This window comes from Coenobita brevimanus, chromosome 29, assembly GCF_032717465.1.
Source record: "Coenobita brevimanus isolate Jiangsu-jjx chromosome 29, ASM3271746v2, whole genome shotgun sequence".
NCBI classification, from domain to species: domain Eukaryota; kingdom Metazoa; phylum Arthropoda; class Malacostraca; order Decapoda; family Coenobitidae; genus Coenobita; species Coenobita brevimanus.
The window spans coordinates 37,997,098-38,020,762 of NC_136982.1; the positions used below are offsets into that span (position 1 = coordinate 37,997,098).

Consider the following 23,665-nt stretch of genomic DNA (forward strand, 5'->3'; position numbering starts at 1 on the left):
CCCCCTCCCCCAAAAAGAGGGATGGTGGACTGCATCGTCAGCCTGCCATCCCAAAGGTTCACATTCAGATAAGCCTAAAGCCCTGACAACAACAATAATAATCTTGTCACACTGATTCTCATTGTATGATAAAACAGATCAAAGCAACATAAAAGACAGGATAATAAAACTTGCCACAACACAAAGCTTCATTTAATATTTAAAACTGTACAGGGTAAGGCGGTTTCAATACAGTATAAATCACACGAGCTGGCTCCATTCTCGACCTCCTGGCATCTCGTAGCATCACACTGAGGACCATATTCTCACTGATTAGAAGGCTATGTTAGCACCTAATCCTTAACAGTTTGATCTGCATTTTACATTATTGTGATGAATGTTATCTGCATCATTTTCATGTCAACACAGGTTGCAAAAATAATATGTAAGAACATATTACTGTAATAGTTACAGAAAATAAATGATAAGAATGAGGTGCTAATGAGCTTCCTTAACCAACAAGAATACTAGCCCGAGACTGTAGCCTAATATTCACTCACTAGGCTAGGAGTCTTTCATAATCACACAGCATTTTTTTATTTTCTTTCACAAGTTCATCTAACTGTTAATGGTATTTGGCCCTTTTCTAACAAATCTGGGCCTGAAAACAGTCTGAATGTGAATAGCAGAGCTGCCTGCCCATGTGGTGGGTGCTGGATGGCTGCAGCAATACAGGCATACATATTACACTGTTCATAGGTTAACACATATCATTTAAGATGACTTGCTCCACTTCCAACCTGATTTTCATTCACTCTCTCCTTCTGCTGTGTGATTATTGAATGACCCATTAACATTAAAAACCTAGGAACATATGGAATTTATATTGGGAATGCTTCATTATCAAATCACAAGGAAGGAGTGTGTGTTCTGATAACTGGAAGTCATTTTCAATACAACCTATAGTACTGCCTTCAGAAATCACACTAATAACCAGTTTGGAATGAGTTTTAAATGATAGTAACTGGATACAGGGTGGCTATACAGTATTTACAAATACTGTATATCCATATGATTATCTCTTCTGTATAAAGGACAAACAATACTCCCTGGCTTAAATACAATTTCATATCTGATTACTGCTGTAGGTTCTATGAGGAATCAAAGTAAACTAATATCATATACATTATGAAAAACAGAAAACAATGTTTGTCTTCAACACACTTCTACTTACCAAAAGTCCAGCACTGCATTATTATTTTCATGCCATGAAGGCTTTCAAATAATGGGTACTATACCTATTCTGATGCTAGTTCACATTTCACTGCAGTAGTTTTGTATATAATAAGTGATATCCAGTACTTACAAACTTAACTGTCCATATTTTGCTGTTATCTTACATATTATATTCACTACAGTAGAATTCAGAATCTCTGTCATACAGTAATAAAAGTACTTGACCACTTTCCACTGTGAAGTAAACATTACTGACATAGCAGCACAAATACTGTTTACTTATTTCTCTAAATGCTCAAGTATAAAACATTAGCTCAAAACTATAATGAAGCTAATATTTTTATCACTTTACAAATGTTCTCAGATGTTACTCATGGTTTCATGTTAGGATGAGGATTGGGATGAAGATAATGATGATGTCAAACATTCTCTAATGTTACCTGTAAAGGAGGATCTAGAAATCATTCAAGCACTGGGATAACTCCAGTAAGGGTCATACTAGATGGCAGCACATTAGTTAAGGCAATCATCTGTGAACTATACTGGGAAATGGATTATTTCTGTATAAAAACCTGATACAGATACCTGTACTACTATTACTGTTTTTCCTTTTCACTGCTGTATTAAACTGAACCAAGAATTACAATTCAACTTCGCTGTATACAAACATCCCTGGAAGCTCAGTTTCTTCACAATAATGCAGTTTAGCTGAAGTGCCTTCTAAACTGAAGTGACGTTTGCAGTAATAGTGCACTTTACCTTCTGGATATGATTATTTATAGTTCTGTGAAGAGATTGTATTTTCTCATTAGGTCCTATTCTATACAAGATGCGTTATCCCAAACTGATTTACAGTTAATTACCACGCAGTTATGGGGATTATTCTGTCACACGGTGACTGACATTAGGATGGGATTGTGGCTTTACCTGAACTTTATACAGTTTCACTGCTGGGTTGGCCAAGGAAGCTTATATACTGGAGATGCATTTTAAAATTTTTGGTTAGGATATCAGAATTTCCTCACCAGTAATCAAGGACACATCTCAGACAGTCACACCTGGCTGACCTCTGTGCTTGTGTTTCTATTTACAGTATACAACTTGATGTGGTTAAAACACAGTACAGTAATTAGAAGAATAGATGCAGGAATTTTCAATAAACTCATATCCCTTAATACTAGTCTTCCACATGTGGAAGTTAATGAACTAATCTGTAATTCATTCTCCAGACTGAAAAAAGTATATCAGAACCTAACCATATCATTTAATGCATATCATTATAAAACTGAGCATTTGATATGTACACTCATTCTTGCATGAAGTTTAGTAGATTATTGTACATATACCTACTGATTCAATTACTTACAGTACGGTACTACTATCCTGTATTTTTTAGAGGATAAATTTAGAAAATGGCATATCTGCAATACACTAATTTTTCCTATGTAAAGAATCAGCACACATACTTTCCTAGTTAACACTCTACTCATACAATTTTAATGTATAAAACTGCCACAAATAGAAGCCAAACAATTGCTTTTATCACAATTTAAACATTACTGTGCTAATAATTATCTTCTAATGTAATAAAAACTGACAGTGTACTTGTTAAATTACATTCATCAATAGTAAGATATATTACTAAATCAACACCCACCATTTCTGAATCTATACAATACCCCTTCTTTTAACTGGTGAGGCACAAACTTTCACATATTAAGTCAGTTAATTCACTTTACCTAGAATATTAAGCATTCTAAAACCAGGTAACAGCCAATTTCTTATTAACCCCCACAGTCCCTGGAGGGACTCAGGCATGGGAGGACCCAAGAGTAAGCTAACCTAGTCCAGAAAATATAAATCACTGAATCTGGGGACTTGTCTTTCATTTTTTTCTTGCCATCCCCTGGTGATTTTCTTAAGATAAGGATTCACTTTTTGAACTGGAGAGGTTAGATGTGGCCTTAATAAGGCCCATCAGCATGAGAGACCTTTCCTAAGTTGAATAATAACCATGCAGTAGCTGCAAGTATACACTTAAAAAAAAAAAATCACTCAAACTTAAGGAGATAAAGAGTAGCAGACCACCCTATGTTCCTGGTTTAAATGAAATGGACTGCAGTAGCCTCATCTCAGGCTCTCCCATGCCCGAGGCTTAAGTTATTTGTTACTCTACTTGATTTGCTTTAAAATTCCCTGAACAATACCTTCAGATGCTTAAACTTGGTAAGTGTAGAGACTAAATGTAGTATAAATGGTATATGACCATATCAGCCTTCCTGCTGATGTGTCTGGCACTGTCACCCTGAACACAGCCCATTCAGGAGTGATGTCACACTTTATTATCTTAATCTGGCCAGAACCAGACAAAATCTTTTCGCTTAGAGAAATTTCTCCTTCGGTAAGGGTTACTGAATGATATATTTTTCATCTGTTCTTTATGGCATTTAGTGCTTTTTAAAATTCAACACATAACCACACCAGAACTAGGTGATCCATTTCACTTTGGTATCTTTGATATTTATTATTCAAACTTACCCTATCAGAATAACAGCATAATTCTTGGCAGACACTAACACTGCATACATGGACATACTGCTGGCTAAAATACAACATGAATGTGGAATATACAGTGGCTACCTTTCAAGAGTGTATTGGTACCCTCACTCTCATTGATAAATAACTTGAAAAAAATGATAACGCTTCTTACTGTCCATCTGGCATACTGTAATGTCTTGTTAAAACATTACTTAAATCCTCTTCAGCAATTCTTCTTACTAAATCTTCATTCGACACATGAATAAAACTTCACTTTCTCCTTCAGTCTCTTCAATTACTTTAGCTATGCAACATGGCATAATTTCAGTACGTGTACAAAAACACTCCATCAGATAATATTCTTTCCACTAGGTAAATGCCTTTATCCTTTATTTCTTGAGTCTTCCAGCCTTGGCATCAGTGATGGCACCCCACAGTTCAAAGATAAAGTCATCGGTGAAACCAAAAGCCTCCAAGTCTGAGTCATCAACAGCCTCTGCAAACTCCATTGTGTTCTGCTTTTGCTGCCCCAACTCCCAGATCTGTGCCGCTGTTGGAGGGGGAAGCTATGTTAAAATTATTAACACAAGATGGGACAGGTGCTGTAGAGGGACACCTTCACATGGTGGCAATGATAACAATTACAATATACACATGTCCCTCGACTCCATATGCCTAGAAAGAAGGATGGTGGACTGAAGGAGAATGACAACTTCTGCCTGCAATCAACCAGGTTCATGTGTAGATGAACCTGGGGTCACAAAAGTACTAACACGGGGGAAAAAAAAAATTCTATTCCATCAATCTAAGGTACTTCACTTCACTCTAAGGGAATGTCTGTCACCTTCCTCCCTGACAAATCATATAAAAGAAAATCAACTATAGGCAAAGAGACACACAATGCCTCTCTTGTCTTAGGAATATTATCCAGCAGACAAAAGTGAAAGGAGTTGAAATGCTAAGTAAACTCTTATCCCTGACTAATACTACATAAGGGAGTTATGCTAATTCAACTGAGTGGAATGACTAGAAATGGAAGGGTGGGAGATTCATGGTTCTGATTTAAAACATAGGGATATTTATGCTTCTTCTGTGGCAAGAACAAAAGAACTACTGATCCCTTGCCAAGCTGCAGACCTCATATGAGGCACAATAATGGTCAGCATAAGATAAGCTGCCAGCCTCATATGAGGTACAGTTGACACTGGGTTTTAAAGTGATTCTGGGATGTAAACTACTTTATATAGAATCAGCCTGGCAGGGGTTAAATCTATTCTACACTCTAAAATTGCCATCTCTCTATATTCAGTGATGTACTGGACTGTAAAAAGAAATTAACACTTGAATATGGAAGTGGATGAATTATAAGTCAAGACAGAAAGCAATAGTAGTAGTTCTTGTAACCCCAAGTTAATCTGAATGTGAACCCTGAAGACTGCAGGCTGAAATTGCCCCCCCCCCCTCCCTTGCAGCCCACCATCCTCCTTCCAGAGGATAGGGAGTGAGTTGAGAGATGTTTGTATAAAAAAGCAATGGAGTTGCCCAGTTATGTCAGTGCCATTGTGTGAAGGTACTCCTCTCCAGCACCAAGACAGAAAGAAACATGATTATGCGAGGATGGAAAAGGTGAAAAGCCGATGAAAGAATATGACAGGTGACACAAAGTAGAGAAGGATGTGCAAGTGACTGCTTAAGGGAGGCGTGAAGATATTAATGGATGTATTATGTACAGAAATGGGACTTTAGTGCTTCTGTGTGGCAGAGGAGTGTGTTAATTATTAAGTAAATGAAGTGAGCTCTAAACAGAATAGAGATTAGGTAAAGGAAAGAAACTGGTTATGGGAAGGTGGAATTATGGAAAAATGATTGCATACTTTTTTTCTTTTTTTTAATGTCTTGGGGAATGTGCAGAAAGGATGGGAAGAGGGGAAGAAATAAGAAGTTACATGGGTTATCTTTTAACGAGTAATACATAAAAGAATATTGCTGTGTGAAAAAAATGATTTTGTGGGGAGGTATATGAGTAAGAGTGGTGTGAATTGGGGTGAGGCCAGCCTGATGGCAGAGGACAGGATGATAAGGAGGAATCTCATTTGTACCCACTCTTTCTGGGGTTAAGGTGTCCGGCTACTGATAAATAGATAGAATGAAAGATATACAGACAGACAGGTTTCAGGGACTGATGGCAAGCTAAATGTACACTAGAAGGGCATACTGCACAGTACTCCATTTCGTAATTCTGTTTACTTCACATAAATCTGGCTATTACAAAGTGTCTCATCCATCAACAAAGTGAATTTATACATTTCCTGGTCTAAATCAATGTTGTGTTGCTATCATGATGGTTGTAAACTATCAATATTCTAGCACGGTATTTTCTCAAGTTAAATGTAAACATCAGCACTGCATCTAATACAAATTTCTGAACTTTTATAATAAGACCTATAGCAGATCAATGGGCACTTAACCCCTCTTGTTTCAACTTAAGACTACTGACTTTTCATTATTAACCCATTCACTGTTTTTGCTCTTGTGCAACCACTTCACACCCCCTAACACTTGTGCTACATATATCAGATGCCATTTTCCCACCAATATTTTTTTCTGATTTGAGCTTACTGCCTTCCCATGAAATTTTATTGATGCTTAGATTTCCTTCCACAGCTGATTTATACTGCATCTGAAAAAAGAGAATCCCCAAAGAGGTAAGCCTCTTTGGGAAGGTAGGAAGCTAACTAATTATTCTGTCGTAGCCATTCTAATAATGCTCATGTTAATTGTTCTTATGCTCAACAAAACTGACTGTGGAAGTGGAAAAAAAAATTGAATGAAGGTTTCACAGATAAGTAGCTAAAAAAAAAATAATAATAAAAATATAAAACTATTGTGGAAGCAACCCTTAATTACAGCCTTCACAACACACATATAATGGCAGTTATAATTTTTCTTACACTGTGTTATAATGGTCATGCAATAAGAAAGAAGATCAATAATTCCCTGTCAAACATTAATTAATGGGTTAACAATGTATACTGTTACTTAAAAAGTTTTCAAGTAAATTTAAAAAATTATTATTCCAAACATGAAATTTTACTTCACTAGTGAAAGGAAGGCAGAGGAAAGATTTCGGAAATGGAGAGATGGAATGGGGCACAAGAGGTTGAGAGTAAATACAAATAAAACAAAAGTGAAGATATCTTGGGCTAGTGACAGTACTGTCAACACAGTGGGAGTGTGGCTGTGTGGAGTTTGCAACAAGGGCACAGGAAGTAACTCCATCTTGTGCAGTGTTTGTGATAAGTGGGTGCACAAGAGATGTAGTGGTGTTGGAAGTATATTGCAAAAGAACACAGATTTTGAGAATGCAATGTGTCAGGGAGAGCATACAGTGATCGTCAGGTGTGAAAGGAGTGATCTTGTTGGAGAGCCTCTTGAGTGTGTGGAGGAGTTTTGTTATTTGGGGGACATGTTAAGTGCTGGAGGTGGGACTGGAACTAGCTCTGTAGCTAGGGTAAGGAGTGGTTGGAGAAACTTCAAGGAGCTGCCTCTCCTAACACTGAGGGGGGATCTCCCTCCATGCGAAGGGATCTTTGCACGCAATATGTGTTAGGAATGTATTGCTGTATGGTATAGAGACCTAAACAGTGAAGGAAAAGGATATTCAATGGCTCAAATGTACAGAAATGACAATAATTAGATGGATGTGTTACACATCCTTGAATGCAAAGCCTGGAGGAGCAAGGATTGTGACTAAAGAGCTGAGAGGAAGAATGGGACTGGAATGTATTGTTGTTGTGATGAGGAGGGGTACACTGAGATGGTTTGGGCATGCTGAGAGAATGGAGGATGACAACTGGGTATGGAAGGCAAGAAGTGTGAACGCTGAGGGTAGGGTTGCGGGAGGCAGACCCAAAAAGAGCTCGGACAAGGTCACAGAGTGTGACCTCAGGGATAAGGGATCGAATAAGGAGGCTGCCAGATTTTGAGCAGCATGGAGAGCTGCCATTAGGTGACCAGGGCCAATAAATGCATGCACATTGGAGCCTCCATAAACAATACAATGGCAGTTACACAGGTCTGACCTAAATTACTAAAATCAACACCTGTAATTCATATTTGTGATCTATTACAATACCTGTACCAGGGTCTATATGGTCTATTACACTAAATGGACATGATACTGTAACAGCTCATACCCAGATCATTGTCGTTGATGCCCATGAAGTTCTCAAGTAACGCGTTGATTTTTTCTGTGGCATAGGTTGACAAGTCATCCGGCTGTGAAAAAGAAGAGTAATCTTGTAGTGACTAACATCAATATAATATTACTTTACATAACTACATACAAATCCACTACTCCCACAGTAAATAATACCAGGCACGAGGGAGCCAGAAGGAGATGATGGAGGTGCCACATGGAAAATGTCCACAACAGAGTTGGAAGCAAAAGTCTAAATAAAGAAATCTGCTTTATCAGAAAAAGAAGTAGCAATAGTATTATCTGCGTGGAAACCATACAGGGAAACAAAGAATATAACTGATGTCAAAGTGCCACAGTGCATAAGCAGAGTTTCTGTAGGATAGGTCATTGCAATTAGAATTAATTAAATTGTCCTTAGCAAGCTGAAGGATAAAGCTGGAAGTATTCCAGGTACACATATGAACTTGAAAGCAGTGATAAGAAACAGCGAAGTGAGCATGGAAGTGAAAAAGTTACTACAAGACAGTATTGTGATACCAACTCTAAAGTATGGAAGTGAAGCCTTGTTGGAGGGACAGAAGTCAAGAGTGACAGCAGTGGAAATGAGTTATTTGAGAGGAGCATGTGACAGACTGAGAAATGAGGATGTGAAGGAGCACTGTGGTGTGTGGATGTGGATGTGATAGGAAGCATTAGGAGAAACACACTGAGGTGGTTTGGCCATGTGGAGAGGATGGAGAGTGAGAGACTGACAAGAAGAGTGTATGTGAGTGAGTTGGAGGGGGGGAGGGGGAGGGGGAGGCCTAGGATGAAATGGAGGGATGGAATGGAGAGGTTTATGAGAGAGAGGGATGTGAACTGGGAGCAGGGCAGTGAAATGGCTGGGGACAGGGCGACATGGAGGCATTTTTTTTTTTTTTTTTTTTTTTTTTTTTTTGCTCGACTCTGGGCATAGGCTTCTCAGCCTGCTCCCAAGGCCCAGTAGTCCTTCTACATATCGTACACCTCTACATGTCACCACTTCGGCACTAACACCCACTGTCCATATTGAATACATGCTAGGGCTGTCTCATACAGGACTGGTGTATTGGTATTAGCGGGGGTATTTTTACGACATGTCGGCGGGTCTTCTGGTAGATCGGTAAAGGCTGCCGTAATGAAATTCAAATCCTTAAACTGTTCCCTGCACCAGTGAGGATTTGAACCTGGGTCTGGTAGAACCGCAACCCACCTCTCTACCGATTGAGCCACCGCCACCCCTTACGGAATTAAGGCGTCTGGCAACAGATAAGATAGATAGACACGTAAACTGTCCAGTTCATTATTTAAAGGAAGAGGGTGCTTGTATATTTTGATTGCCACCTCCTTGTTGTGAATGGCATTACAACAAATGTTATTAATCCAGATTTCTTGACATTTGTTAAAATACAAGAAAAATGAACACTTCCATGCACAAGAGGATTATCTCACATTATGTTCTGCACATCCATCACAGATGCAGAGGTCATTCCAGGAAGAGAAAAGAATGTAATGCAAGATTAAATAATGTAACATAAGAGTAAACAATTGGCAGCATATTAAAATTGTGCAGAATCATTTTTTGGCAGTTTAACCCATTCTGGCAGTTGCTGCTTAAAACTATGAAGATATCAAGTACAGTACACACAGACATGTGAACTTGTCTCTGGGTTTTGTGTCTCTCCACTGTGAATTTGGGAAATAATGATTTATTATAGTTAAAAGTTAGGTGCTTCGTAAGTTGAACATAAACTGGAGTATCAGAAGGCTCCAGTCTGAATCCAAACCTCCTCAAGAGGGAGGCATAATAAGGGTATAAATGCAACAAAATGAAAATACAGGTACAGTAGTTAGATGTGGAAGACAGTCTGCCCAGTGGAGTTGATAGGTAACAATGGTACAGTACAGATCTTGTATGGAGATATAATGAAGTGAAGAGACTGGGGAAAGAGAGTTCCATATACAGTGTATTAGTATTGTGGATGGAAGAACAAGTGGCTCTGCATTCCTATAGAGAAAAAAAAAAAAAAAAAAGAGGGGGGGGGGGTTGAGGGGGGCAATGTGCTAAGAGATGACCTTAGGGCTAGGGTATAGCTGGGATGGTAGCAAGATACTATGTAGCTTGAAAACAGCAATAATAAGAAAACATTGTACAATACCCTTTCTTCAGCAATTTCCAGTAATTGCTGGGAAGCAATGTACAGAGTAGCTCCTAAACACCAAAATGGTCAGGAACATGAGACTTTTGGAAAGCTTAAGTTTTTGGAAAACTGGAACTGTCTATCATTATCATCAGATATATGTATAGATATACTGTACACCTAATTGGCATTCCAGGCATCCATACTCAAATCTGTTGTCCCACAATCATGGTTTTGATGGGTCTGGTGTGAAAAAACAATGATGGTTTTTTTTCTGTTCATGAACACAGAATCACAGAACAAAAAAAATTATGAAAATCAATCTCATAGTTTAGATGAGTTCAGCTTGACCTAGGCTGGATCACTATAAACTACTGCAGCACTTTTTCAAAATAGCAGTGAGCCTGGAATAGGTTCAGGAGTGTTATAAAATACACTGTAAGAAAAAAAAAATATCGGTAAACTGACTCATTCAAATTTATTTTGGAAAACTGGTAATTTTGGAAATTTGGAATTCATATTTGGGAATTGCACTGTACTGATTTTGACTCTTGGTTAGGACTTCAGTCTTCAGAAAATACCAGCTGTACTATCAACAGCCGAAGGACTGGAGTTACTTACGACAAAGGACAGCATCGCTCAATTTTATTTCTCTCACGATCAAGAAGTCAACAGGTCTAACAAACATTTCCTTGACAAACCTGTCATTAATAATTAGGGAGATGGTTCAAGATCCAGTTTTAAACTACTAAATGGCATCCACCTGGAACTAAATGGCATCCGTCTGCAGGTAAATTGTACAGTACACTGCACCAAACAACTGTTATCAGGAATTTTCACTGTGTTCACTGTGTGCCTGTGTTTACCTAAGTTCTCTGCAAGGCATGAATATTGTGTACTGAACTGTAGTCTTACCTACACGTCCAACATTCCCGGAAGACTGCCTTAACCCATTAAATGATAGGAACACCTACTATTCTGCCTTGTAGTTGGAATGTTATAATCTCACACCATTAGTTAACACATGTAACTCAGAATTACTTGACCGTGGAAAATAGGATTTTACAGAGTGCTGAGTTGGGTAAGCAATGGAAGCTGGGTACTGACAGACTGAAAGAGAAGTAATCATATCTACCATTCAGTCTCATAAAGATCATACAAGGGAGAAGTTCTCACGAAGTGTAGGTTGGGCAAGAAATCTACAGTACAATCTCAAAATACCATGAATGTTTTATTTCCACTTCAACAATTATAGAGCAAAGCATAGCCAATTCGCTTCATCAGAGATTCAAACAATCCAGTGGTCTAGAATAATACTGTTTATCATCATATAATGATTGGGAGGATGCACTGTAGGCCAAGAACAAAGTGGATAGATATGGTGAATGAGTGGAGAAAGGGAGATATGGAGGTGGATGGGGCAAAGGACCTAACATTGGATTGAACTGGCTGAGTGATTATTGTATGAAGAAGTGCATGACAAGGGTTTGGTACCCATTTTTTAAAATTTGACAGTCACTGAACCGATTCTATCTGATAGAAGACACAAAGTGCATATTATGCGTGTGGAGCCAGAGTTCTGGGGAGTGGCAAGTGAATGGGTGTTTGGTCCATTTCACTGGGCATGTTACTGATTAGTTCTTCTATCGTATCTTTCTTTTTCCCTGCTTTCTGGACCTTACCTCATCCCACCTGTGAAAGGGAAAAAAAAAGGTCAGGATGATGATGATGATGATGATGATTCAGTACTATCCACAGGCACCTCTGAAATCATACTGAGAGTACTACAAGATTATAAACAAAATCATATCCTTTCAGCCACCATCTGATCTAATATGACCCCATCAGGAGTGCGGAAGCCTGAGGTAAGGCTAGGCTACTCAGTCCAGACATTTAAATCAAGTGCAACCAGCTATTCACACTTTAGAGGCATTACTTAAACAGTAAATTCCCAATCACCCCTAAAAATGAAGGCCCTTGTGGGTCATATTTGGTTAGAGCATCTCAACTAACTTGACCACAAGGCATCTAAAGAAAGTGCACAAGGGTAATGGGGTTACTGTATACTGGTACCCAGCATGAGCACCCACCTTTGATCTCCCAGTGTGAATCTGCAAACTGGCCCTTATGGTATTTCCATGGAGAATTTGTATGGACCTTGCTAATCCAACTAGCATCTGACATTATATATCTGCTTTGAAATGGTATATGACACGATAAACTGAACATCTTGACATAACCACGAGTGGGTTAAAAACGCTACCCTAGATACTATGGAGGATAAATCCTAATGGGATATTTCTGGAAGCAGGGTCTTGTCACTTCTGTGCAACCTCATCATGTGTTTTGACTGAGCAGATCTACAGCAAGGATGCAGCAGACTGTCCCTCAGGGTGAAGCATAGTTCCAACACACTTAAGCTGTTTCTTAGTTGTGGTAAATAGCTACTTTTTACCTCCTTGATGACTGTTGCTTTGATGCAATAAACCTTCTCACTTCATGTCTAACTTCATATGATTCAGGATTTGAATTTTTATATGTACATGTGGCTATCCACTGATGATAAAAACGTGTTTTTTTTTTCTGTAAAAATTATGTACAAATGCTGAACTATGAGTCAGTTACCAAGCACTTCTGCATAATTTTAAAAAAATAATAATATATACTCCTACAACTCAGTATTTGGTCATTACTCCACCTGGTATGACTATATTCATAGGCTGAGTCCCTGTGATGTTAACAAAGAGGATACTGCCTTGGTAAGACTGATACTGAAGGTCTTATTTTGTCACAGTGTTTCATGTACATACTGTAAGATGGGGCTATTCAACTTGCGTGGGGCAATTCAGCTTATTAAGAAGTAATGAGACTTAGGTGGTCCAGACAGTGTAAATAAGGGTATATTTGACTTTTTCATAAGGTACTCTATTCTAAAATCATTAATTTATACTGTAAATGAAATTCAGAGATAACTTGCTGAAGTTAAGTGAACTGTGATCAATTTTTTATTCTTGTGATTTTCAGATTTTTGAAAGCTGTCTATCTATCTATCTATTGCCAGACGCCTCAATCCCGTTTGGGGTGGCCACAAACAAATCGCCTCCAAGTCGCCCTGTCCCCCGCCATTTCACTGCCCTGCTCCCAACTCACACCCCCCTCTCTCATATACCTCTCCACCCCATCCCTCCATCTCATCCTCGGCCTCCCACTCCCTCTTCCCCCCTCCACCTCACTCACATACACTCTCTTCGTCAGTCTTTCACCCTCCATCCTCTCCACATGGCCAAACCACCTCAGTGTGTTCCTCATAACGCTCCCTATCACATCCACATCAACACCACAACGTTCCTTTATATCCTCATTCGTCAGCCTATCTCTCCACGTGACTCCAAAGCTGTGATTTACAATAATTATGGCAAAAATAACTATTTTCCTTTGCTGTCCCCTGCATATATAATAACAAGGTAAGAGTCATTAATGTTTATCCACCTACCAAAGTTAAGTTAGCTGCTTTCGTTTATAAAATACAGTACCTGTATTATGATTTTAGACTAATGGGACAATTTGACTCAGCCCCCTAGAGCAATCTGACTCGGCACTTTGGGGCAATTCATAAGCTGCAACTTCATCAAGTACTATCTGGACAGTTGCAGACGCTACATCGCAGATTTCAAGGATAATCTCCCATTTACAGACTGGGTACATGGCTTCCTGAAGAGACATAAAGTCCTGCTATAATCCAGGATATGCCATATTATTTATAGGAAGCTGGCTGCTGTCTCTGAAGAGGTTGTGGTGGCCTACTTTAAAAAGCTAGAAGAGAGCCTTAGGGAAGCTCCTTCCACAAATATCATTATGAAGAAACCAACATCAAGGATGATTCTGATGGAAAGCTCCAGACATTCTGGTGTAATACATAACATGCGGAGCATATCATGAATATGACAAAGAGTTCAAAATCCATCACGCTCACCACTGCTACCAGTGGAAAGCTCCTTAGTCCACATATTGTTTACAGGGCTGAACACTTGCAGCAGTCATGGATTGAAGGAGGCCCAACCAATGTACAGTATGTAAATGAACTTCTAGCTGCTTCGATTTGAGTTGAAACAGAGGGAGCAGAGAGGTGGGTCTCCTGATGGCACACAACCAAAGGACAATATTGGGCAAGAAATAATCAAAGGTCGGAGTGCTTCAAATGAAAACTTTAAATGTTCCACTGAAGGAATGCCTACGGAGTCCGACTGTCCCACATCAGATGTTGATAAACATAATATTTTTATTTTTCAAACATGTCTTTTCTGTGTTTTTCTATGTTAAAATCCATTTTCACACATGAAGTTCGATCATTTGTGTTTCATTACCCATACAGTAAAGTTTTTAAGTGCCCTACATGTTGCACTAAACACCTTAGTACATCAAAAAATAGCCAAAAGTTACTCGAACAGCCACATCTTATGGTATGTATGTATGTTTGTATTTCCCTTGCCTATTCATTTAAACACAAAAACTTACCGCATCTTCCACCTGAACTTGTCCATCACTCCTGAAGCGGAGGGTCTGCTTCCCACTACCATAGCCCTTCTTGCTGCCTGAGCGTGGATCAGATCGAGGCCCAATGTTGGCTACAATGCAGATTTAAATTTGGTTAGTTTTAAGGTTATGTCAGAGAAGTGTTATACATTAATATTTTGTGCATCTATGTAAAGACAATCTGTGTACAAAAAATTCTGATAATAGGTCACCTATTTCAATTATCTTTTCTGCTTTAATATTGTACAGTCCTTGGTAAGTACAGAAAAATTTTCAATTAATCCTCCACTGCTTCTCTTAAAGGTCATTTGCTTCTCATGTAAATCATATACTGTACTAATTTCACATAATTTACAGTAACAACCGCAAAGAAAAAGGTTGTGATATTTTGAAACACATCCCTGACATGAAATGAGGCTGCATTAATTCATTACATCATATACACATACAGTACGTTAATACAGTATATGAACCTTACCAAAGCCAGCCTTGAGTGGACTGACAAGGCGCATAACAAATGTGGTGCCACGAGGGATGTCCTTGAGCATTCGTGCCACCTCATAGTGACGCTGACCTACCAGACTCTGACCATCAATCTTCTCTATGTGGTCTCCAACCTGGTGACAGGGATTAATTTTAGAATGGCTAAGGTCAATGCATGCGAGAATGTTGGAGCCTGTATAAATGGTACACAAAGGAATAATCATCCTAAACAAAAATAAAGTATGGAATATACTCTAATACCATTTAAGTGGTGTTATTACATTACGGTGATGAGGACATATAAAGATGAATGGAAACACAAAGAATGAGTAATGCAAAAGACAGGATGAAAAGGCAAAGAAAAATGAGAAAATAAATGATGAAAAAAAAAGTGAGATGAAAAAACAATAGTGCAAGCCCATAATAGATGAAGAAAAGGCATGTTTCCCAGAAGCATGGAATAATACTGTACTTCAAAGAAGTGCTGGAGTGCCTTTTTGTTCATCAAAGAAGATACTCTTAGCTGACCTCCGATGAACATTCAGTGCTTCACTGCAACAGACAACAATGTACCATGCTCTCAGTTACATTATTCTTCCACTAAACTCATGACTAACCTTGCATGGCGATGACAGATGAAAGATATATAATATACGTGTATAGTAACACCAACACTTGACAGGAAGGTGTATCCCCACAGAAGTCCAGATAACCCTCAACTACTGTTGCATTCAAAAGAAGTGACAAGCTGAAGCAAAAATTTTTGTTTGACAATAAAATGTCCTGGTGAAACAGAATGCCTGAGCTACAGTTCACCAGTTTCACTTCCAAGCATACCAAATGTTACAAAATCAACCCACAAACACATTACACTACACACAGTTTTCATAACAGATTTTGTCATAAACATGACTCAGATACCATCACCCTCATCTCTGATGTCTCATTCTCTCTTGGAAACCCTTAAGCAGAGACAGGCTGTGAAACACATGCCTCCAGGCTACGTTATCCTCACAAACCCCTTTCACTTTCAAGTACACCACTGATAAAGTCTATCTATCTATCTATTGCCTGACACCATAATCCCACAAGGGGTGCCCATTTGACTTTGAGTTATTTGTTTTCAGGGGAGGGGCACTAACCCTCCACCAACCCACTTGTTGACACGTAAGGAGCACGTATGGTTTGGTTATATGGTTACCACCCAGTGTTGTAAATGGTTTCTTGGCTTACAGGAAACCATTTGGCTTGTCATTCAATGTAAAGCCACCTGTAATGGAAAGAAATGCAATAAGAAGTGACAGGAAAGATGGGAGAAATAGGAAGAGAGGAAGGCAGGCACAGAAAAAGAATTATAAAGGCTAAGGAAGAAGTACTGTAGGCAGCACTACATCAAGTGAATGGATGATGGTCGCCACCACCTACCACTACAGATAAAGTACTGTACTTAAAAAGGTATCTCTGATTCATCTGACACCAGTTCTGGTCATCATTCTGATAACCTTTAATTTTTTCCCACAGCTATTTCTGATTCACATTTATGATACAAGACTCATAAATTTTCTTCTCCATTGAACATTCTCTTCTCCAGTTCCCATTCTTCCTCACTGCACATCTCTTTTCCAACATCAAACAATAACCCATTTTCAGCATCCTTTTACTTTATAATTCCTTATCCAAAAGAGGAATGTTAATTATTCAACATGCATATTGATCTTCTAGTTTTGGTATTCCTAACTAGACTACTGCTGATTCCCAACCAGGATATGCTTTCCATGGGATAATGTGTGAAACAGCAATTAATGACATCTTGCAAGTACTGTATGTTTAAGTTCCTTGATAATCTTAGCTCAGCAATGAAACATTTTAATTTGTTCTTTCCACACTTTTGGCTGGGGTGAGCAATGTTATAATGAAGAGAAGGAATATAGTAAGACCAGTACTGTATTGACAACTGGAGTATGAAATAAAGAAACAATGGATGACAAAACCACTTTTCATGACAGAGAATTTACACCAAAATAAATACAATACATATATACTGTACATAAACTTGACAAAAACTAAATGTAAACACTCAGCAATAAAATGGAAAAAGAAAGCAGCTAATCAATATGGGCACCCACAGAGTGAGGTTGGTGAAGCTTGGGTGAACACAAATAAAGGGATCAAGTACAGGAACAGAGAGGGTAACTTTCTTGTAATGGCCAACAACAGATGGTTTGTGAGGTCCACCACTCTCACACTTTCTCCATCCGCATCAATCTTACCTTCTCCACTTCTCCTACTCTTCACTCCATTTCTACTTCTCCACCTCACTGCATCTCCACTACTTCACCTCCACTTCACTGCGCTCTGTTTTTTCTCCTCCACTTCATTGTACCTCCACTTCTCATCCACCTCAATATGCTTTTTACTTCCTCTCTTCCATCTCACCACACCTCCCCTTTTTCTCCACCTCACTGCACTTCCACTTCTCTACCTCCCTATCCATCTTCACCTCACTGATCATTCACTTCTCCACCTCTACCTCTCCACTTCACAGACATTTCTTCTCCTCCACCTCTCCTCTCAGATACCTCAGCCCCTCCACCTCAATTCCACTGCACCTCTACATTCTCTTCACCTCTCCATTCCCTCCACCTCACTTGTTCCACCTCCCAGACACCACATCACTTCACCTGCACTGCTGCAATGATACAACTACTTCCTCACAGCAGCCTCATCATATTTCCACTTCTGCATGTCACCTTGCATCATTATCACCATCAACATTATCACCATCATCATCAGTATCTACCAGTTCCTCCCCCTTTCAGCACCTTCATCTTACTAACAGTATCCTCATCCTCATCATCATCCAATTTCTCTCCATTACATCCTCTATCCTCCCATATATCTGACCTACACTTCGCCTCACTTCTTCACCTCTCCCACTTCTCCATCTTACCTTAACCTGTCCTGTACGATGACGTGTTACTGTAGTGGTTTTGCTTCCTCATGACCATTATGTTTAGCAAGATGGAGACCTATCTAAGTACAGCAGGTAATTCTCTCTCTCTCTCTCTCTCCCTCCTTCAAGTCAGGGGTAGTAATTGTACAGGTGATTAAAAACTTTCTATGACGTCTGTGATAGCTGTGTGTGTGTGTGTGTGTGTGTGTGTGTGTGTGTGTGTGTGTGTGTGTGTGTGTGTGTGTGTGTGTGTGTGTGTGTGTGTGTGTGTGTGTGTGTGTGTGTGTGTGTGTGTGTGTGTGTGTGTGTGTGTGTGTGTGTGTGTGTGTGTGTGTGTGTGTGTGTGTGTGTGTGTGTGTGTGTGTGTGTGTGAGAGAGAGAGAGAGAGAGCAACGACTAAAAGACCTATATTGCCTCTGATGAAGTATAATTGGTTGTAACGTCACTATTTCCTCTCTCTCTCTCTTTCTCTCTCTCTCTCTCTCTCTCTCTCTCTCTCTCTCTCTCTCTCTCCCAGCAATATAATGTACAAGAGAAATGTCTGTTACTTTTTAATATCTTTTGTTTCCACATTCTCTCCCCCCCACCTCTCTCTCTCTCTCTCTCTCTCTCTCTCTCTCCCTCTCTCCCTCTCTCACCTATATTATCATTTTCTCTCAAATTCTCTCTTCACCCACATTTAAAACTGTGTGTGTGTGTGTGTGTGTGTGTGTGTGTGTGTGTGTGTCATTGTCAAGGTGGTGCACAGAGACAGGTGGCAGTGAAAGCAGGAGGGGAGGGGGACGGGAGGAGGGGGAGGGGAATGAGAGGAGGAAGAGAACAGAGAGGGGCAAAGCAGTGAGAGGGAAGGGGGAGGGGCAAGAGAGGGAGCAGAGGAGTGGGCTGAGAAAGGGTGAGAGAAGAGAGGGAAAGGACAAAGAGGAGAGAAAAAGTGGGACAAGAGAAGAGATAAAAACAGAGAAAGTGGTACAAAGGAAAACTCACCGCAAAAGAGCAATTGTTTTTTTAGAGGCTGTTTGTTAGAAGGTGAGTCATACCTCGCGGAACTACTCCATGGGTCAAAGACAAGGATAAAAAAAAGAAAAAAAAAAAGGCAGAAAGGCCCCCCCACCCACCAAACCCTCCAGTAGACGTCGGTAGGAAGAGAGAGAGAGAGGGGGGGGGAGGGGAGAAAAGTCACATCATTACAGAGAAGAGGAAGAGAAGTTAATGGGCGCAGAGCAAGGGCAAAAACACTGCACTAAAAACGTTTACACAATTGCAAGTTATTTAAAAAAAAATTGTTGTCATTATAATACACCTGGAACTAATGACGGAATAATAATAATAAAAAAAAATTACATCACTCACAAAAACATCATTACTGTCGCCACTCTCACCACCATCACTGTCATCACTACTTTTATCATAACTACCGCTATCACTGTATCATTATCACCAGCAGTATCATCAATATCATCAACACTCATCAGTCTATCATCAATAAGAGCATCACCTCTCACACAACCATCATCACCACAACCATCATCATCAGCACCATCAGCTCTCACAAACATCACCACCAGCACTATAACAACAACAATTAAAATGAGAGTCACCACCACTAATAATAATAATAATAATAATAATAATCGACCACACAAAACGTACCATTACCCAACAATCCACCACCTCAAATAATGCACAATCTGCCTACCCACCTCCCTACAATAACCATCTAACTTATATAACGGCATCCCACTCACATGATAGCACATTACAACTAGAACACACACAGCGCACACCTCCGCCAATGCCAATGATGTTTATGCTTTGCTGCTGTATTTCTTCTTTCTTACCAGACAGTATATTTACTTTCTCACACAGTCAATAAATTCTAATGCGTTAGCCTGTTCTGTTACACAATCTCAGGGATGATATACCTACGCCAACACCAATAACATGAATGATTTATTCCTTCATCCAGGCCCGGATCCACCTCAAAATCTAATCAAGTCTTCCTTGACTCTGCCAACCTATCCACCAGACTTCACAGAAATCCTATACGAATTTTTTAAAGATAACCTTATACACAAACGGACATTGGTGAAGACATAACCTTCGAATACACCGTCTGGTGGCGACCTGATTAAAATGAAAATAACGTCATAGGACTAAAGAGGTTACTAAAATCCTCTTTATTACTAATTTTTGTATGTACTGTAATTAGTAAGTCTACAGTAGGTTACACACTTCCTAATAAAGTTCCACTGCTAACTGTAAACCTGCTATACCAGTTCCCCCAACATAAACTGCCAGCTGTATGGAACAATTCATATTTTTGTAAACTTCCCTGACCTGTTGTGAGAACTGTCTGTATTGCGGTGATGCTGTGCCATTTAAAAAAAAAAAAACTTTACATAATGCCATCAACAATGTTCTTATCTGGGTTTAATCTTATCTCTGGACTGCAAGTGAGAGACGGCCATAAGAAATTAAAATATGCCGGAAAATGCATGTTATGATGGACTGCACGTTAAGAGGGAGTGTGGGCAATATTACTATCTATCTATCTAACTACCAATTTATCTATAGCCAGACGCCTTAATCCTGTCCGGGGTGGCCACAAACAAATCGCCTCCACGTTACCCTGCCCTCTCTCCAACTCACCCCATCTCTCATGTATATCTCTCCCCCGTCCCTCCATCTCCTCCTGTTTCTGTTTCTACTCCGCTCCACCTCGCTCACGCTCTCCTAGTCAGTCTCTCATAAACAGTAATACAGCGTCCATAAATCGTACAACCAATTAACTGTACCACCAGGCTTTTCAGAATACTACGCTAATTTAAAACCTCGTTAAGCTTAGAATCATGACAAGACCATCACATTAACGTTCTTTCCTGTTTATAATCATCACCTTTCTGTTTCGTCTATCTCATTAAGTTAACCCTCAATATTACTTTCTCTCTTTTCCATTCCCTCTCTCTGCCTTAATGCCACATGGACTTTGTCGCCTGCCGCTAGAATATTCACTCAGTCAATCATTACAAGACTATTATTTTTTTAAAGGTGCGGTGAGGAATGAGAAGTAGGGCTGAGTGGGTGGGGGGGATGAAGCTCCTCTCTTCCCCCCCACTCCCCCATCACCACTAGCCCTCATCCAGCATAAAAAGGCATTAAAATGTATATGTATCATTAACTATCTTTTTTTTTTTTTTTTTTTTTTTTTTTTTTAATGTGTCCGACTCTGGGCATAGGCTTCACAGCCTGCTATCAAGGCCCAGCAGTCCTCCTACGTACCATACACCTCTATCTACTATCTATTTACTTCTGTATCATTAACCAAGTAATTATGGATATATTTAAGAGAATCCATCAATTCCTTTAGTATTTTTTAAAAAAATTCCAGCTTAGAATCCTCAACTGACACCCTTCCCGTCTCGATTGTGTACCTCATTCAGCCTTCAATATATATATATATATATATATATATATATATATATATATATATATATATATATATATATATATATATATATATATATATATATTATAAAGGTTTATATAACTCCTACATCCACCACTGGTAAGAATAACATCGTCTCACGCTTGAAAAAAAAAAAAAATTGTATTTAGGTAAGGACTGTAATCTTTAACGGGAGAATAAGGAGAGGTTTCAAATTTTACCTACGCAAGTACCGGTATTAAGCTTGTCTCAGGTGGGTAAAACTGACGAGAGAGAGAGAGAGAGAGAGAGAGAGAGAGAGAGAGAGAGAGAGAGAGAAATACACCCCATAAAAGGTACGCAAAGCAGCCACTCACCTCGATGTGTGGGATCCTGTCTATAACCGACGCTTCCTTGATCCTCTTGATGAAGGCATAACCCGCCCCGTTGTCAGTGATGGTCAGGCCCAGCGCATCTTCTGTCTTCGTTATCTCTACCTCCTTCGGGCGCCCTGCGGGGGTGGGGGGGGGGGGCAGAGGATTACGTGATATGGATAAAATGAAAAACGCAGAAAAAATAAATAAATAAATACAAATCACTCCAAGGGTGCTAAAAGAGGTATGGATGTTGATGTTGATGATGATGATGTGAAAAATGCACTGAGAAAAGCCATCAGTTTCGGTAAAGAGGTATAGATGAAGTTTGTGTAGTGGTAACGGTGCCTCACTTCTGTCTAGAGGTTTCGGGTTCGATTCCCGGCTGGAGCGTCAAAAACTTTCCACATATGTACGCACGTGCAATGTGTGTTTCTCCCACGTATGTATGTACTGTATGTGTGTGTGTGTGTGTGTGTGTGTGTGAGAGAGAGAGAGAGAGAGAGAGAGAGACTGAGTATTTACTTATTAACAGGCTCATTAAAATGTCTGTCAGTCTCTATCTATCTACCTATCTATCTAGTTAAATGTCTGTCTGTGTATCCGTGTGCTTGGCCTATCTATCCCTATAACTCTGAAGATAGGCTCATAAATCTCTCTCTCTCTCTCTCTCTTTCTCTCTCGGTCCGTCCCCATCAGCACTAAAATGCGTCTGCCTGAGACTGGTGAAAGCCAGAGAAACCTAAACCCAGACAGCCACACTGACAGACAGATGGACAGATAGACAGATAGATTTATAGACAGACACACAGATATACAGTGACAGGCAGACAGACAGACAGATAGATACAGGAAGTGGAGACAGATAGATAGACTGACTGACAGACAAACAAGGATACGTGCAAACTGCGGTGAAGAGAAACACTGATATAGCGACGTGTTCGTACTCTATTCATGTACGTATAGATGGATAGGCAGATGGAGAAACGGACTGACAGAAGCAGATCAACAAATAAATGAATATAGACAGAGAATTTAAACAGACAGACACACACCGTAATACTATCGCCATATACAGAGATACAGAAAAACACACACAGACATAGAAAGTGACCCAGACACTCGCAGAAGAATGATATACACAGCTGAATGATATACAGAGAGAGTTATAGAAAGAGACGTACAACAACATAGACAAAGATTCATTCATTGCCAGACGCCATGTATCCCAAACGGGGTGGCCAAGGGCTTAGAGTTAATTGTTTTACAGGGAGGGGCACTAATCCTCCACCAACCCCACTAGACACGTCTATACATTATGGATAAGCAGGGTAGAGGGAAACAAGGAAACAGCTATACGGATGGATGGATGGATAAATGGCTGCGGCTACACACAGATATATACAAGAGTGGTCCTTATATTGCGCCGCCGTGCCAATTCTCGTGGGCTGTGCGAATGGGTCAGTCTGCCGGTGTGGGAGTGGCTTATCCATGCGTGTTGAAAAGACAGCCAGTGACAACTTGCCTCTGTTTACTATAAATGTGCCGAAGTGCTGTATTTATTCGCGCACCAGCTGGGAATCCGGCGTTCCTACCCACCCACCTGTCAACCCACCCACCCACCCACCTATTCCCTATGGATCTATTTTCCCACTACCCACCCACCCAAACTGCCCACCCACGCACTCAACCCACCCGCTCATCCTGCCCTAACCTACCCCACCACACTCACCCACCCCACCCACCTCGTTCACCTGCCCACCTCGCCCCTCCGCCCACCCACCC

At 39.9% G+C, this 23,665-nt stretch overlaps 1 protein-coding gene across 1 annotated transcript in view; it reads right to left on the minus strand.

The window, feature by feature from the left end:
* Positions 1–3,318: 3,318 nt before the first annotated feature.
* Positions 3,319–23,665, minus strand: part of kermit (PDZ domain-containing protein GIPC-like protein kermit) — a 101,913-nt gene continuing 81,566 nt past the window's right edge. Inside the window, exons 3-7 of the mRNA XM_080268808.1 lie at positions 21,884–22,017; positions 15,125–15,263; positions 14,629–14,738; positions 7,950–8,031; positions 3,319–4,303 (exon numbers count right to left, since the gene is read on the minus strand). Of these exons, the coding sequence (XP_080124934.1) occupies positions 4,143–4,303; positions 7,950–8,031; positions 14,629–14,738; positions 15,125–15,263; positions 21,884–22,017 (626 nt within the window). The 3' untranslated portion in view covers positions 3,319–4,142. The remainder of the gene's footprint in view (positions 4,304–7,949; positions 8,032–14,628; positions 14,739–15,124; positions 15,264–21,883; positions 22,018–23,665) is intronic.